This window comes from Saccoglossus kowalevskii, chromosome 2 (genome assembly GCF_978046115.1).
Source record: "Saccoglossus kowalevskii chromosome 2, keSacKowa6.1, whole genome shotgun sequence".
Classification (NCBI taxonomy): Eukaryota; Metazoa; Hemichordata; class Enteropneusta; family Harrimaniidae; genus Saccoglossus; species Saccoglossus kowalevskii.
In genome coordinates, this window is record NC_140642.1 from 36518505 (window position 1) to 36537602 (window position 19098).

At 34.6% G+C, this 19098-nt stretch overlaps 2 protein-coding genes across 2 annotated transcripts in view; one reads left to right on the top strand and one right to left on the bottom strand.

The window, feature by feature from the left end:
- Nucleotides 1-18587, bottom strand: part of LOC100366503 (tRNA (adenine(58)-N(1))-methyltransferase catalytic subunit TRMT61A-like) — a 31640-nt gene extending 13053 nt beyond the window's left edge. Inside the window, exon 1 of the mRNA XM_002732903.3 lies at nucleotides 18169-18587. Within this exon, the coding sequence (XP_002732949.2) occupies nucleotides 18169-18499 (331 nt within the window). The 5' untranslated portion in view covers nucleotides 18500-18587. The remainder of the gene's footprint in view (nucleotides 1-18168) is intronic.
- Nucleotides 18588-18710: 123 nt separating this feature from the next.
- LOC100366652 (creatine kinase M-type-like) overlaps nucleotides 18711-19098 on the top strand; it is a 44054-nt gene continuing 43666 nt past the window's right edge. The window contains exon 1 of the mRNA XM_002732904.4: nucleotides 18711-18840. The gene's annotated coding sequence lies outside the window, so the exon portion shown is untranslated. The remainder of the gene's footprint in view (nucleotides 18841-19098) is intronic.

The window sequence follows — 19098 nt, forward strand, 5'->3', positions numbered from 1 at the left end:
TGTACTAAATCTGAACAAAATCCATCCATGCATGACTGAGATCTGGTTCCGGAATTGTAAAAATATGTGATTTTGATGCATTTTCGGCATTAAAATGGCCATCATTCAGCTATTGTTAAGCGGACCATGAAACAAATGCACATATCTATTTGTGACATGATGTACCATGTGTGTGTGAAGTTTGAACTTGATCAATCCAGACATGTCTTGGATACAGATCCAGAACTGAATTCTTTAAAACAAAATGGCCGCCAGTCGGCCATTTCAAACTTGATCCAAAAAAAAAAAAAAACGTGCATCAAGGTCCTACTATGTTTAATGTATGTACCAAATTTGAACAAAATCTGTCCATGCATAACTGAGATCCGGGTCCGGAATGGTGAAAATGTGCGATTTCAATGCATTTTCGGCCTTAAAGCGGCCGCCATTTGGCTATCGTTAAAGAAATCATGAAACAAATGCACATACATATTTGTGACATGATGTACCTTGTGTGTGTGAAGTTGGAACTCGATCAATCCAAGCATGTCTCAGATACAGATCCAGAACTGAATTCTTTAAAACAAAATGGCCGCAAGTCGACCATTTCAAACCCGATCCAAAAAAAAAAAATGACGTCCTATTATCAAGGTCCTATTATGTTTAATGTATGTACCAAATTTGAACGAAATCCGTCCATGCATAACTGAGATCCGGGTCCGGAATGGTGAAAATGTGTGATTTTGATGCATTTTCGGTCTTAAAATGGCCGCTATTCGGCTATCGTTAATCGGATCATGAAAAAAATGCATGTGCATATGTCCCATATAATGTGTGATGTATGAGTGAAGTTTGAACTTAATAAGTCCATGCATGTTCGAGATACAGGTGATCACGGACGCACGCACGCACGCACGCACACAGGGCAAAACATAAGTCCCCGTTTTCGGACTACGTCCGAACGGAGACTAACAAAGAGAATTTAATAGTACAATATACTAGTAGCTTTGCGGTGAGTGGCTTTCGCGGTAATTGGGTTTCGCATCTGTAGGGTTTCGCGTGGAGTAGGGCTTCGTCTCAGTAACTGGTCCTTTCATCCTTGTTGAGAATTAAGTTTTATGTTTCTTTAACAACTGGCACTATTCTGGGAATACCATCCTAGCAGGAGTTCCAAAATAAGACCCATGCTCTGATAATGCCTCTGGTTTCAAAGACCAATAAACATTACCATTATGATCTTATTGGTGTTGCATAGGATAGTTGAATATTGTTTATTGAAATTAATAATCCCCATAACCGTTTTCAAATATAGATAAATTGTAGTACGTAACAAACTGTATAACTCAGTCTCAACAATGAAATAAAGGAATGTATATATTTACATTATTTATTTATTTACTTATTTATTACCGGTATGCTGTTATTGCTACTGTACTGATATAAATACTGTATTTCTAAAGATGCAATAATAATAATAATGATAATAAGTGTTATTTACGAAAATATTTGTTTATAATTTTATATTGCTTGGCAATACCCACCCCAATTAGATATAATGTGTACATATTTTAATAAATAAAGATATACTAACAAAAATGAAATATTAATTATTTCATATTTTATAACCTGCACAACAGTAATCAATATTTTTCCTTGCTAGAATGATGTGTAACTTCATACGGGAATCCTGATAAAGTTCACAACTGGCGATTTAGCAGTATTAGGGATTGTCAACTTCCTGTGAATTTGATTACCTAATGTGTTTAGGTTCATGCGCTGCAAGTTGCAGAGCACGTACCTAAGTGCCCCCCCCCAGCAAATAATTAAGCCAAGGCAGTTTCGATATCGAAATCAAGAAACTCTCCGATATGACACAATCTGGGAAATTCAAATTACTAAATGAAGTACAGGACCATGAAGCTGAAATATCCAAGAACCAACACATATCAAAAATCTCAAAAGTGAATATTCGTGGTGTATTTTAATTCTAATCGGACCGGAAGTGGGAATTTGTTAGTACTCTAAATAACATAGGCAATCCGCTCTGCTAGGATTGCCCTTAAAATCACTTTTTGGCAATCCGCTCCGCTAGGATTGCCCTCATAATCACTTTTGTAGGTTTGTGTGTGTGTGATTTCCAGTGTTTTCATGTATTATTTCTTCTGTGATTTTTTTTGGCTTGGCCGATTTCGCTCAAAATTGACAGGTAGGTCACACCCTCACCCTAATTGTTGGAAAAAATCTTTAAAAAATTTGGTTCACCGTTGCCATAGCAACAGCCAAAAAAAATTATTTTTGATTAGCTTCGCGCCAAATGTATCTCCTCCTACAAATTTAGGATAAAACACCTCAGACATAGCTCATTCTACTCGAGTGTGGGCACAAAATTACTATTTGTATTTTTGGTATCTTTTTTCATTACCGAGAAATTTGACCTCAAAGTTGGGGTTAGAGTTCACCAAGAATTGCTTTTTAACTCTTCTGTGATTTTTTTGGCTTGGCTGATTTTGTTCATACTTGTTACACTGTATCAACGTATTAAATCCCAATGCAACTTTGAACTTTGAATGAACTGTTAATGCTGCCTTCAATCTAGAAAATACTATTGCAAAACGGTTGGAAATAACAAATTTAACAGCAGAATACGTCCTAGAAATAAAATAAAGTGACTTCTAAAGACTAAGTGTTTTTTGGCGAATTTCGTATACGGTGCCCGGTGCCTACCGTGGCAACAGCCGAAAACATGTTGCTTGTTTTTTTAGCGGAGTCGATCGCCAACCAGCCTACCGGCTTGTTTTAATATAAACTAGTAACAACTTGTCAATAATTATGGGATGATTTGTAGGCATAAGATTGTTATGTGAACCTCATTCATTAATGGAATACTGTGCGATGACGCTATTTTCAGGGCCTAACTGATTCAGACTCCTATATTGACTATGTCCCGGGCTGTTTACTAGTACTAACTTACTGTAGAATACTTTATTTTCACTTGGAATTTATTTTCGCTATTTTCGCTGAAGGGATGATTCCGTGAAAATAAAATCCAGCGAATATACTTTTTTTCCTATATTTCACATTTAACTCATCAAAAATCAGTGAAAATAAATTCCATGCAAAATGCCCAAAAAGCCTTTTCAGCGAAAATTAATTCCAGCGAAAATAAAGTATTCCACAGTACTTACTTGTCAGTGTCTAACTGTTATATACAGCCATGGAGCTAATTTTTAGCTCCATGATACAGCCCAGAACACGTCAGAATAGTAAAAAAAAGTCAGCTAATGTCAGTTGCCTGTGCCATGAGAGCCGGCCACAGAACCAAAACAATCTGTCAGCCTTCGCCGCCCACAGCATCGATATGATTTTATATTGCATAGAAATGAACACTACATGCTATCGAACCTGAAACAAAAGTAACCGTCCAATCTAAACTACCTGAGTCTATGAAAATCTAGTCTTATCTCCTTTGCGTTTCCGATCGACAGAAAGTCGGGCCAATCTACCATGATTGTTTGCTTATCCTCAATTCACGAGGGTCAAAAACGTTTTTAGACGTGAAATTAATGACAAACGTTTTTGAAACGAATCAATGTTCTGGTTATCTCTGGTGTGACTGCAGTCTTTGGAACAAACTTGAGGGACTGTAAAACGCAACTTATGGTACGGAACTTAAAAACGCAATTTACACGTGAATTTTCCAACAAAGGTTTAAATGTTTTAGTTGTATGTGGTGTGGCACGCATTGTTAGGCTAATTTGATTTTCGGCATGTTAGTTGACAAAGAAATGAAAGATTTATTGAACTTTCGGCGATAGCTACGTGGATTTGAACCAAAATGTTATCGGCAAGACTCGATCAGAATGCGACAGTGACAGCCACTGAAACGTAATTGAAGGCAAATGAACATGTCAAGCAAAAAAGACTTTTTCCAGTCGTAGCGCAAAATGGAGGCACATACCATATTGACTCTTGAGGGGAATGGAAATCAGTTGATTTGAGGGTGTTATAATAAGCAAGGGAGAAAATCGTTTTGATGCTACGAAAAAAATGACGACCTTGAATGTACTTTTAGGACTTTAGTCATTTTTGTTTGATTACCTAATGTTTTTAGGTTCATGTGCTGTAAGTTACAGAGCACATACCTAAGCGGCCGTCCCTCAGCAAATAATGAAGCAAAGGCATTTTCGATGTCAAAATCGCGAAAGTCTCCCTTTTTAAGCAAACTGGGAAGTTTGAATTACTAAATGAAGTATAGGACGACGAAGCTTAGATATCCAGGAACCAACACATACCAAAAATGATATCTCAAAAGTGAATATTCGTGGTGTATTTTAAGTCTAACCGGACCATAAGTTGGAATTCGTTAGTACTCTAAATATCCAAATATATTTTAGTATAAGGTAGTAACTACTGCTTGCTGTCATCGTTATATACTGGCCATCTGTGGAGATTTACGGCAGACAATGTGTTAATGATTGACAAATTGAAATATGTATATGCAATAAAATAATTGAGAGGGGAAAGCCCCAACCCATTCCCCCCTGTGTATCAGAATTCCAACTATCCACATGGCTGCTAAGGACATTACTCAAATCTAAATATTGAATTAAGATATGGTACACTCATATCCAATGATTTACAAAATATTGTTTACAGAAATACTATGTATATCTGTCATGGAGTCAAAAACGGGCATCGTAGTGAGATTATTAAATAATAATTTAAAAAGGTGAGATTCTTTCAACCTTACAAACAGATCACCCAAAGGGATGTGAGCTGTGAATACAGCTTGGTGTATGTGTATGATTTACTAATAGTATAATTAGTACTTGAATGGATATGATCACAGAATAACTCCTTAATCTCACTAATAACTTGCTTGAATTTGAAATTAATATAATATGTTATGCATTTTTAAATGAATAGAGAACAAAAAACAATACAATGCAATATCAACGGAGTCGGGACAGTTATAATTATCAATCAAGAAACAGTTTGACTGAATAAATGCAGACATCCATAGTGTGCTTCCTTAACATGACTGAAACCAAACAAAAATGTTGTGCCACTTGATTTCTTCCATTTGACACTTTTATGATCATATGCTGCCACTGCATGTATGTTTGTTTTGTGTACAAAGTACAGTACAAAGTACAGTACAGTACAGGGTATGGAGAAACTTAATGACAATGTACAGCCAAGTATACAAGATTTACTGCACTTGAACTCTGCGTAAAGATAAGATTACAGTCCCTCTATCATTTATAAAATATAGGCCATCACAATGTAAAAGTTTAAGTTTTTGTGAACCAGCATGTGAATGAAATCATTGGTTTTTATGATAGGACAAACATAACGCAGTTTTTTGAAGGTCGAAAAGATGATCAATGATTGATGGTAGGTGTTACATACCAGACAGTATTTGGTTTGAGAATCAAGTTCGCTCAACGGTTTTTGTCCCAATAAAATAGCATTTCATTTGGAAGTAGAGTAGTGTATATAACACTATTATATATTTGTAACATGTACAGATTTCCACTGAAAATTAATTAGGTCTGCGTATTAAACCACAAAACTTCATTGAAATCTAATCATTGGTTCTTGAGATATGAATTACAATGCAAGTTCATTTCTTAAATCATTTCATTACTCAAAACTTGCATGTCACTGCGTGATAGAAAGCCGGCCAAGTTATGTATCAACATTTGCATAGGCTAGGGAAAACTGAAGAAAATATAATCAAGAAATCTAGTAATTAGCACAATGGCCACTCTGAGTGACTGCCACCAATTGGCAAGTTGTACATGCAATAAAAACAAGTGTAACAGATTTAACTGAAATATTTAGCACATTTTTTTACTTGTGAAATAAATAAAATTGTGTATAAAACGAGAATGAAATGCATGTATACACCATGTTGCCTAGCAAGCGAGAAGTGCTGTTCATTTACCAAACGTTACTTTTAATCTGTTCCAGAGTCATTGTTGCTTTTATAAAACCAGCATGTCATCACCTCTGCAATGCTTAAAAGTACCGTCACTTCCAAAAACGAAAATGTTTTGCCGACATCCAAGAAATCCAGAATGGAATGGAATGGAATGGAATGGAATGGAATGGAATGGAATGGAATGGAATGGAATGACAAGTCATCAATTCCACGTAGAACCAATTAAGGCTTTCACAACAAGTGGATTAATGGTCACAGGTCAACGAACATTTAACCTTGAATTGCAAATATATCACAACAGATGGCAATTTAACAGTCAAGTTCCTGAAAATGATTGAACCCCTGAAGCCCAATAAGGACAACATTCAGAGAGTGACAGTGAGAGCTGAAACAATGACACAACATGTTACAGCATATATACGGACGAACTGAAGAGAACAGACAGATTTTAACAGGCTTGTTGGTATGCTGACAATGGTGCAGTCGTGATGACAGGAAAGCGATCCGGTGTGGTAAAATGCAAAATAGAAACTACTATACTCACCACAGACAAGAATACGTTGAACAAATATATAAAAGACTTGATAACCAACCAATCACAGTAATAGATTTACAAACTTAGATTTGTTGGATTTCTACAAATATCTTATTAAGTATAGCATTATTTCTATGCAGGTATACACACAATGTTCAAAATCACAGCTTTAGTAGCTTATAGTGTATATGTTGCCATGCAATTGCATTGCAACTTGTAACAAAACATACTAAGTATTTTCATCGAAAATAGCATTATTAAAAAAAAATTACAGAAATATTTGCTAAAAATTGAGATTTGAAGATAGTATCGCGATGAAATTAACAAATTTGACATTGGTCTACTCCAGGTACCTACATATTAAGTATCAAAACAATTGAGCTGGTAGTTTTCAAGAAGTCAAAAATGTGACTACAAATTGAAGATATAATCACAAAATTAACAAACCTGACTGAGTCAACCAAATAGTGTTATAGTAGAAGTGATTTGATGGTTTTAACAGTTTTTGGTAGATAATATGCATAATTGTTAATAGATTGATTTCATATGAACAAATTTTCATCTACACTTATAACAGCAGGTATCCATCCAACCCACGATCTGTTGAGCTAAAAAAAAAAATATAGCCATAAAGGAGTCTACTTGTAGGGTGCCATCAATAACAAGAAAATGAAGCCACCACTTGGTGGCGCTATAACATACATAGAGAATAAAATAAAATAATCACTTTTTGAAACATTGTTAATTGCACAATTCCTGTTTCATTGTAGCACACACATTTACTTCTGTGTGTAGGAAAGGCATAGGTAAAGGTTATAAAATGATATGCCCTTTAAAGATGGTTCTAAAGTCACGAGCGCTGAGCATTACATTAGTAATATAGCACTCTCAATGTCACATTAGTAATATAGCACTCACAATGTCACATTAGTAATATAGCACTTTCAATGTCACATTAGTAATATAGCACTCTCAATGTCACATTAGTAATATAACACTCTCAATGTCATAAACTGGTGATACAGCGCCCTCAATGTCACATTACTAATATAGCACTCTCAATGTCATAAATTGGTGATACAGCGCCCTCAATGTCACATTACTAATATAACACTCTCAATGTCATAAACTGGTGATACAGCGCCCTCAATGTCACATTACTAATATAGCACTCACAATGTCATAAACTGGTGATACAGCGCCCTCAATGTCACATTAGTAATATAGCACTCTCAATGTCATAAACTGGTGATACAGCGCCCTCAATGTCACATTACTAATATAGCACTCTCAATGTCATAAACTGGTGATACAGCGCCCTCAATGTCACATTACTAATATAGCACTCTCAATGTCATAAACTGGTGATACAGCGCCCTCAATGTCACATTAGTAATATAGCACTCATAATGTCATAAACTGGCGATACAGCGCCCTCAATGTCACATTAGTAATATAGCACTCACAATGTCATAAACTGGTGATACAGCGCCCTCAATGTCACATTAGTAATATAGCACTCTCAATGTCATAAACTGGTGATACAGCGCCCTCAATGTCACATTACTAATATAGCACTCTCAATGTCATAAACTGGTGATACAGCGCCCTCAATGTCACATTACTAATATAGCACTCTCAATGTCATAAACTGGTGATACAGCGCCCTCAATGTCACATTAGTAATATAGCACTCATAATGTCATAAACTGGCGATACAGCGCCCTCAATGTCACATTAGTAATATAGCACTCACAATGTCATAAATTGGTGATACAGCGCCCTCAATGTCACATTACTAATATAGCACTCTCAATGTCATAAACTGGTGATACAGCGCCCTCAATGTCACATTACTAATATAGCACTCTCATATAAACTGGTGATACAGCGCCCTCAATGTCACATTAGTAATATAGCACTCACAATGTCATAAACTGGTGATACAGCGCCCTCAATGTCACATTAGTAATATAGCACTCTCAATGTCACACTAGTAATATAGCACTCTCAATGTCATAAATTGGTGATACAGCGCCCTCAATAATGTCACATTGGTAATATAGCACTCTCAATGTCACACTAGTAATATAGCACTCTCAATGTCATAAATTGGTGATACAGCGCCCTCAATAATGTCACATTGGTAATATAGCACTCTCAATGTCACATTAGTAATATAGCACTCAATGTCACATTAGTAATATAGCACTCACAATGTCACATTAGTAATATAGCACTCTCAATGTCACATTAGTAATATAGCACTCAATGTCACATTAGTAATATAGCACTCAATGTCACATTAGTAATATAGCACTCACAATGTCACATTAGTAATATAGCACTCTCAATGTCACATTAGTAATATAGCACTCAATGTCACATTAGTAATATAGCACTCAATGTCACATTAGTAATATAACACTCACAATGTCACATTAGTAATATAGCACTCTCAATGTCACATTAGTAATATAGCACTCAATGTCACATTAGTAATATAGCACTCACAATATCATAAATTGGTGATACAGCGCCCTCAATGTCACATTGGTAATATAGCACTCACAATGTCACATTAGTAATATAGCACTCTCAATGTCACACTAGTAATATAGCACTCACAATGTCACATTAGTAATATAGCACTCTCAATGTCACATTAGTAATATAGCACTCAATGTCATAAATTGGTAATACAGCGCCCTCAATGTCACATTGGTAATATAGCACTCTCAATGTCACATTAGTAATATAACACTTACAATGTCACATTGGTAATATAGCACTCACAATGTCACATTAGTAATATAGCACTCACAATGTCACATTAGTAATATAGCACTCTCAATGTCACATTAGTAATATAGCACTCACAATGTCACATTAGTAATATAGCACTTTCAATGTCATAAATTGGTGATACAGCGCCCTCAATGTCACATTGGTAATATAGCACTCACAATGTCACATTAGTAATATAGCACTCTCAATGTCACATTAGTAATATAGCACTTTCAATGTCACATTGGTAATATAGCACACACAATGTCATAAATTGGTGATACAGCACTCTCAATGTCACATTAGTAATATAGCACTCACAATGTCACATTAGTAATATAGCACTCACAATGTCACATTAGTAATATAGCACTCTCAATGTCACATTAGTAATATAGCACTTTCAATGTCACATTGGTAATATAGCACACACAATGTCATAAATTGGTGATACAGCACTCACAATGTCACATTAGTAATATAGCACTTTCAATGTCACATTAGTAATATAGCACTTTCAATGTCACATTAGTAATATAGCACTTTCAATGTCACATTGGTAATATAGCACACACAATGTCATAAATTGGTGATACAGCACTCTCAATGTCACATTAGTAATATAGCACTCACAATGTCACATTAGTAATATAGCACTCACAATGTCACATTAGTAATATAGCACTCTCAATGTCACATTAGTAATATAGCACTTTCAATGTCACATTGGTAATATAGCACACACAATGTCATAAATTGGTGATACAGCACTCACAATGTCACATTAGTAATATAGCACTTTCAATGTCATAAATTGGTGATACAGCGCCCTCAATGTCACATTGGTAATATAGCACTCACAATGTCACATTAGTAATATAACACTCTCAATGTCACATTAGTAATATAGCACTTTCAATGTCACATTGGTAATATAGCACACACAATGTCATAAATTGGTGATACAGCGCCCTCAATGTCACATTGGTAATATAGCACTCTCAATGTCACATTAATAATATAGCACTCACAATGTCACATTAGTAATATAGCACTCTCAATGTCACATTAGTAATATAGCACTCACAATGTCACATTAGTAATATAGCACTCACAATGTCACATTAGTAATATAGCACTCAATGTCACATTAGTAATATAGCACTCACAATGTCACATTAGTAATATAGCACTCACAATGTCACATTAATAATATAGCACTCACAATGTCACATTAATAATATAGCACTCACAATGTCACATTAGTAATATAGCACTCTCAATGTCACATTAGTAATATAGCACTTACAATGTCACATTAGTAATATAGCACTCACAATGTCACATTAGTAATATAGCACTCACAATGTCACATTAATAATATAGCACTCACAATGTCACATTAGTAATATAGCACTCTCAATGTCACATTAGTAATATAGCACTTACAATGTCACATTAGTAATATAGCACTCACAATGTCACATTAGTAATATAGCACTCACAATGTCACATTAGTAATATAGCACTCTCAATGTCACATTAGTAATATAGCACTTACAATGTCACATTAGTAATATAGCACTCACAATGTCACATTAGTAATATAGCACTCACAATGTCACATTAGTAATATAGCACTCACAATGTCACATTAGTAATATAGCACTCTCAATGTCACATTAGTAATATAGCACTTACAATGTCACACTAGTAATATAGCACTCACAATGTCACATTAGTAATATAGCACTCACAATGTCACATTAGTAATATAGCACTCTCAATGTCACATTAGTAATATAGCACTCTCAATGTCACATTAGTAATATAGCACTCTCAATGTCACATTAGTAATATAGCACTCTCAATGTCACATTAGTAATATAGCACTCTCAATGTCACATTAGTAATATAGCCCTCAATATCATAAATTGATGATACAGCGCCCTCAATGTCATAAATTGATGATACAGCGACTTCAATGTCCAAAACATCAAAACACTAAAACTCCACTACACACTAGTCATTTCATCTAACTGTATGACTGATGATGTATACAAAATACCAATATATGCAAATGAATCCTCTATTTTTAGCATCTTTTAAATATCACCATCACTGTTGCCCATGAAACAGCATGAATGAATAAGAAATACTATATTTAATATATATTTACAGTTAGCACATGTGCTTCTATTAAAATTAATACAGCATTTAAAAATATAACTGCAAGCAATGATCTGAGTGGTTTCAAGTAGCTATGGTTTAACAATTATAAATATTTAATGAAATAATACCATATATGATGATTTGATATTTTAGTCAGCAGTTGCATGTCTGCAACAGCACTTAAAATATTACAGTTATGCATATTATTGAGGTCACAGGTTTGCGCATTATCCTATATCATCTATGTAACATGGTTCTTGAAAAACTGATGAATGGTTAATTAAGAAAATGTGAAAATTTGTAAAATTAGCTAATTAAAATTAGGTCATTAATATGCAAGGTTACAACCAGCAACCAATCAGGTCTGCGTATTATCGATGATCATCTATGTACATGTGTATCAAGTTTTATTGAAATCTGTTGATCGATTCTTTAGAAAGTGTGAAAAAACTTGAAATTTGCTAATTAATATGCAAATCAGGCAATTAATCATGTTTGTGCATTATCCCAGAGCATCTATATACCAGTTCCATTGAAATCTGTAAAATGGTACATGAGAAACAAGTAAAAATGCTTAATATTGGGTAATTAATATGCAAATTAGGTAATTAATATGCACAGATTTCAACCATAACAAATTAGGTCTGAGCATTGTCCCAGAGCATCTATGTATCAAAGTTTTATTAATATCTGATAATTAGTTCTTGAGATATTAGTAGAACAGTCAGAAATATTACCAAAATCTGTTGTCAGTAATATGTCTGTAATCATTTGATGGTAGCTAAAAAACAAAATTAGACAAACTGAGACAAAGAAAACCTGAGACAAAAAAAAACTGAGACAAGATCATCTTGCCAACAGCATTACAAATATCCTGTGCAATTCACAGGTTATGGATGTGACTTAAAGTGTTATTAAAAAACAATGTTTTTACTAGTAGGTTTGGAAAACACAATTGTGAAATTGGCCAACAGGTAATTCTTTAGACAAACATTGGTATGTTGTTTGCACTACTGTATTTGTCTATATTGACCAGTAAGCTTTCAGATCAAGGAGGTAAAAAAAAGGAGTCACAGCCAGAATAATCCTCCTAAACTTCTTTTGTTTTAGTCAAGTTTAATCCCATAAGTTCATGTAATTTTTCACAATTGATCATAATACCAAACATTTGGGAAAACTGAAATGACAAACCATCAGTCAAATGTGAATGTTAAAGATATCTGAAGTTAAAGTATTGCTGAATTTATAGGAATTAATTTAATGAATTGGGCATTATAACTGAGCTATTATGCAAGCCTATTGATATACATACATATAATCTGCATAGTAACCAACACACATTCAGTGTTAAATGATGACACAATTTTAACACTAGTAACGACATGTTTCCTTGCTGCTTCCATGAGATTAGTGCTAGGATTATATAGCAGACCATGAATAATACACGGGACAATAACTATTACGAACAGTAATATGATTGGAAGAACAGATAGTAATAGACAACTACGCAATTGATAATAGAACAAATGTAATAAATTGAAATCAAGCTCTAGTTTATAAGCATTAGAATAATTAATGTCATTAGAAAATTCTAATTTGTGTACACAAGTTATTAATCATTAGGATGCCTAATTCAGAACAAAAATTAATCACGTTAAAATTTGCAATTCCTTCATCCTAACAACTTTTCAAGGTGAACACTGTAAGAAACAGACCATAATAGCCAAAACATCCTATCCACATTAGAAACATTGTTGCCTGAAGGTTGACACTCCAGAAAACAAGCACTAAGTCGTCAAAGCTAATGCACAAATTTGTTGGAAGTTTATAATATACTCATAACAAGAAATTTCAGATTAAGAAATTGTGGCTCAAGAAAATAAACATGTACCATGTACAGAAACACAGTATTGTGTACATTAACTCAGAGATGAGTTACGAATAAAGCAAAATACAATGAAACCCTCAATGTGACCTCAAAACAACACACTACGATTGGTAAAAATTTCGGATAAAATTCAGCGAGAAGACAGCCAAACACTGAGAGAGATTCTGATTCTGCTGGGCATGTTAGCCCCATGTTGAAAGTACTGTATGATTATTTTACAACTTGTATGTATTTCATGTTAGTGGTGTGTAGCTGTGAAACCACAGCTACCGGGGTACATCATGCTACAATTCTGAGTTAATGACATTTGGAGTACATTTTAAAACTACCCAAGACAACTGCAGTGGTCAAAAGCAAAAATAATATTACTTTCCATCTAGTAAAATACCTCCAATGCTAAACTATATTCTATTAAGCATTCTACAAGAGTTTTGACTCAATATTTCTTCATTAATAATTCTGTTTCACTTTTCAAAAAAGTTTGAATCGTAAGTACCGTACTACAATTTCAATATTTCCAAAATTTCTTAGTGGTTTTTGCATAGATATAATAATATGCAAATGTTGTGACTGTATGAATGATAAAAACACAAAATATTTTCGAAAAGTAGAACTAACTCACTATAAAGAAGACATGCCTGTATCAAGTGGGAACAAACCTGGAGTGATTATTGGGATATTATAAATGGAGATAATTTACTCAATACTCAAATGTCAAAATCTATTATTGGAATACAGAATCCAATTACTACAGTTAAAATTTATATTAATACACAAAGTCACAAGAGATCAACAATGCATGTATTTCTGTTATAATACTAGAATATCCTCAACCCTTAGGTCACGCTATGTCAGTCAAATAACTTAGTAGTTTTCAAGTTGCTGAACCGTTGAGCTTTACCCAGTGTACAAGTATCAGTTTGTTGTGAAATGCAAGTAAAATTAAACTTAATTTCATTATAAGTGAATGTTTTTGGTCACACACAAATACTTGATGCAAAATGATTAACCAATCAGAATGGTGCCAGCCAAATATATATGAAAATTTCTAAATGGCGCTTGATGGCGAATACAACACAACACAGAAGTGATATGTAAGAGTTGCAGTACAATTTTGTTACCACTTTTCCTGGTGATAACCCATTCACGCTACAATACATAAATTTAACTCACTTGAAGTCACTAGGATAAACTGAAATGTTTTAAAAAATGTCTCCTAAATTAGAATACTTACAGCAAATTTTTTTCTGAAACTTTTATAGCTACACTATGATATTCTTTGTGACTCGTAAATAAGTTGACAGTGTTTTTTTTTGTAACCAAAAGATCACCCACCAGCTGAAACATCTCTCGTTGGCGGGGTTTTGTATGGGCAGTGTATCTGATAAATATACCAGTAGTTACAAATATAAATCAAATACGGCATCTCAGAGTTAAATATGTTTTGATTGTGGATGTAAAAATTAATATAACATTCTGGTGCAAAGTGAAAAATATTTCAAAAAATAATTACTGTAAAATCTGTATTAGAAACCGCGGCTTCTATTAAAATGGTACAATGCAACAGAGGGAATGCGGCTTCTATTAGAGCATCTACACATATGAGAAATGATGAATTTTTGGTTCTCAAACATTCAAAAAGAATGGGTGCGACTTCTATTAGGGATGCGGCTTCTAATACAGATTTTACGGTATGTAAAATTAGCATTAAGGCCACACTGATTTAATTTTATGGATGACATCCTCTGAAGACCCCAAAACTAATGCGAGAGGGCGAAAAAAAAAAAATTCGGCCAAAAAAAAAAAAATGCTGCTAAAACCAAAGGACTACGGAGCTATTATTACGAATTTAACCACAGTGTATCAAAAAAAACAACAAGTCTTTATTTGTAGGAGGCACATGTTGATGTACACATTTCGTACTGTATTACTGTCACAGGTATCATCATCTTTGATTTTGAAAAGGCAATAGGGTAAGGTAGATTTTAGCTTTGCCAAAGGCATATACATCAACTCAATAATAAAGAAAAACTTACTGTGTTGTATTGGAAAAAAAATAATTAAAAATGAACAATAAGTTTGTCAACAGCAACCTGGAAATTAACTTCTTTGACATTCAAACTACAGTTTTTAAAGTGACATTTCAGATAGACTAAGTGTAGACACAAATGCTCAAGAACTACTTCAACTATGTAACAAATTATAAAAGGTTCGATATTGAAAAAAAACACCAACAGAGAGTCAACAAAAATTTGGATGCAGAAAATTATGTACACGTATCTTGATGAAAATGCGTCATATGATCAAAATATTACTGAATGTGTGTGCAAGCAAATTATCCGAATCAGAAAATGAAAAAAAAATAAGAAGGAAATTTTCTTCACCCCGTAATGGGACTTCGGCCAAGCAGCTTCTGCTGCTTTCGTTGAAGTTTTGTCGACTTCAATGCGGACAAAGCAACCGAACTGATTTGTCGCCTGACCGACTTTTAGGCCACCATACACCTCCACTCCTCTCCCATTTCTCTCATCATTGCAGAAGAAACGTGGGACAGCCACTCTGGACAATATGTTCTCAAAGTTGTCTGGGCGAAACTCGCTTGCCGCTACAGACCTCTCGTATAGCTGTGTAAACGTCTCCCTGGCCAATGTCAATTGCGTACTAGTCTACAACAATCCCTCCGTTTCACCTCTGAACTTTTATGCTCACGTATTTTGGTGGTGTGGTGTTGGATCATTTATGGCAAAATGTGCATGTTTTGAGGCAATCTCTTTCCCATAGGTCTTTGCGCTTTACATAACGCGCATCTAACTGTGCAGAGTTTGGTTTTGAGGTTGGCTGGTTCCCGCCTCAAGTGTCATGGCGTACCAAGCCACAAGAGGTCCGTCACTTTCTCGTTGCTTGTTCTATTTCCCTTGGTTACCTGATGGCAGCGCTTACGCTCGCGGCCGTTCAGGGGTTTCCTTTTACTTTCGAAAGTTGAGTGAATAAAAAACTGTTTCTTTTGTCATAAATTTTCACTGAAACAGCGAGGAATGTCAGAAACATCTCAAATGTGTAAATCTAAGCAGGCAGTATGTTTGAGCATGGCTTTATTGTAGTATTATAGACATGTTTACGCAGAACGGAACTTGGAATGTTTTCAAATTACGTCACCCAGTCACGTGCCTTCCGGCCGGAAAACCGGCCCAAATGGAACAATATGGCGATTACTAGTTACCTGCGTCCTACCTATCATTCGCAAAGGACGCCGGGAACCAGCGAAGTTTTGAGGTAGTCCAAAACGAGTTTTACGACAAGTCGGCACTTTGTGACAATATGAGTCGGCAAATTCCGGACAGAAAACCGATCTGTGGAGACTCGTCTTAGGAGATTTTTTTTTTTTTTTTTTTGAGAACAGGCGAAAACTAATGCGCGCGCGGATGTCATCCATAAAATTAAATCGGTGTACCCTAAATGGCAATTTCTGTAATTATAGCTACAATTTAATTTAATTTGCAGTATAGCAAAAATACAAAAGACAAAAATAGCTGAAAATAATAATAATATTTATTGCATAATTGTATCCTTATTTGGATATTGACTCAGAAAAGGAAATTTACAATAAAGACAAAAAACTGAGGAAGCAGCAAAATGAAAGTGCAAAAAAAGAAAAGAATATAAAAAAAAATGATTTTCTCTGGCACTGAAACAATTATAGATGTAGTTTAGTTATTTTTGGCTGTGCTTGTTAGCATTGTAATCAATTTATTGGTATTTGTGTTATTGCAATGTATTAAATTTAATTCCTTCAACATTTCAGTCTTCTCATTTTCATGCAGCTTGCATTCAAGTAAAAAGTGCATTTCATCTTCAATCTCATTTTGAACGCAAGAATTTGTTTATATCGTTGTGTCTCTATTTCTAATTTATGGGCGCTAATTCTCAATTTTGTTAATGCTGCTCTATGTTTTGCATTTGTCAATTGGCAGACTATATGTATGCAGCTTATTCTTTTTGTTTTTATTTTTATTATCATCATGCATTTGTTCTTGACTGTTGTTTTTAAATACTTTTTTGAGTTTAATGCAAATTGTGTTGATTAGATTGGTGTTACAATTTGGATCATTATTTTCCCTTGAATTATCCATTTCCAGATGGTGCAAAATATTTTTGATACCAGATACCAAATTAAGTGTACCTTTACCGTCCATCTCAATGCCATGTCTGTATGCTTCATGGACTAGTGTGTTTTCATTTTTTGTTTTTATTTTTAGCCAATATTTTATCATTTGTTGTATACTAGTCAGAAAAAAAGGGTGTCTACCTAATTCCAAAATTCATGCCAAATTACTGGCTTCACAGTTTACCAGTAAAATGTATTTGCAAAATTTGTTATGAAATTTCTCCATAGGTAGCCCAATATCAAAAAAATAACTTTTATTTGTAGTACGCAGTCGCTCGTCCAAATTTTGTGGCAGTAGATCAGGATAGATTTAACCATACTATCAAATAGATTTAGGTATGTTTGTTTTGACTGGAATATTGTTTTCAGAGTATAACAATTGTTTTATTTTGAAGAAAGCTTTCATCGCTCTGTGGCTGAGATCTTCTTAAGCTCTGATAAGTTTACCAGTTGTGTTTAGTTTCAAACCTAGGTAACTGTACAGTGGTTTTCCATTAATTAAAATTTTATGTTTTGTTATGATTTTGCCAGATTTAATGAAAATCACGATTTTAGATTTTAAAACATTTACTTCAAGTTTCTATTTATTACAATAATATCGCATTTTGAAGGCCGTTTTTTGACTTTGGGAAGAATACATCTGCATATAATAAGCAAGAGATGAGTAAATGAAGGGGTACTTCCCGGGTACTTACCTGACTCACAAACAATCGATCCAGGTTTGAGGTCTAACTGTAGCGTGATCATGCTAATGTCAATACTATAGATGATCTGTGTTCTATGTGGTAACGTAATTGTCCATAACTCCGGTGTTGGGTGTAATACATGTAACCACCCCTTTCCACCAATACAAGTTATTCGACTTCCGTACTGTTTACCAATCAGATCGGCGTGACGGACAGCCCCGTACCTAGTTTGGTGCGTTTTACCATGTTTTATTCGTATTGTCAACGTATCATCTACCCCAAGAAAAAGTATAACCGTGTCCCCTTCTTCTATCTTGTCCTTGTACTGATTGAAACTCATTGTTCAAGTAATACGGAAGTCAGCAAAGTTAATAACTCACGTGTTCACCGCCATGACAAGAATATAACACACCTTTTTACGCCACCATTTTTTTTACCACACTGTGATTCACGACAATTTGTATTACGTGTGCCGCAAAACGTCAAGGAGACCATATACGGCAATGTTAAATTGACACAATTTGAATAACCAATCCAGGGCTAGGATATATAATTACGTCAACCGAGTGCTTGTCATGTTCTACACGTTTGGCATACTTTGCATTCAGCAGCCACTTCAGCACTGCGCGTCAGACCTCTCTCCTCTCTCTCTTGCTACTGTCTCAGTCTCAGTAAACTAGGGTGAGTCACCTTTAATTAAATTACATGACTAACCACAAACTCGTATAACAATATTAGTATTTGTCTTTACTTTGTATACCAATTTAAAAATATATACATCCATATAACGGCGCACACTGGGTAATATATGCATCAATATTAGAAACCACTTGGGCCAACCATGAAACTATAATAGTTCCATGGGCCAACGGTTTCGCTGTCCATGATATGTGTTTATAATACTTAACATAGACTTGTATCCTGGTGCTCGTCTTGGCG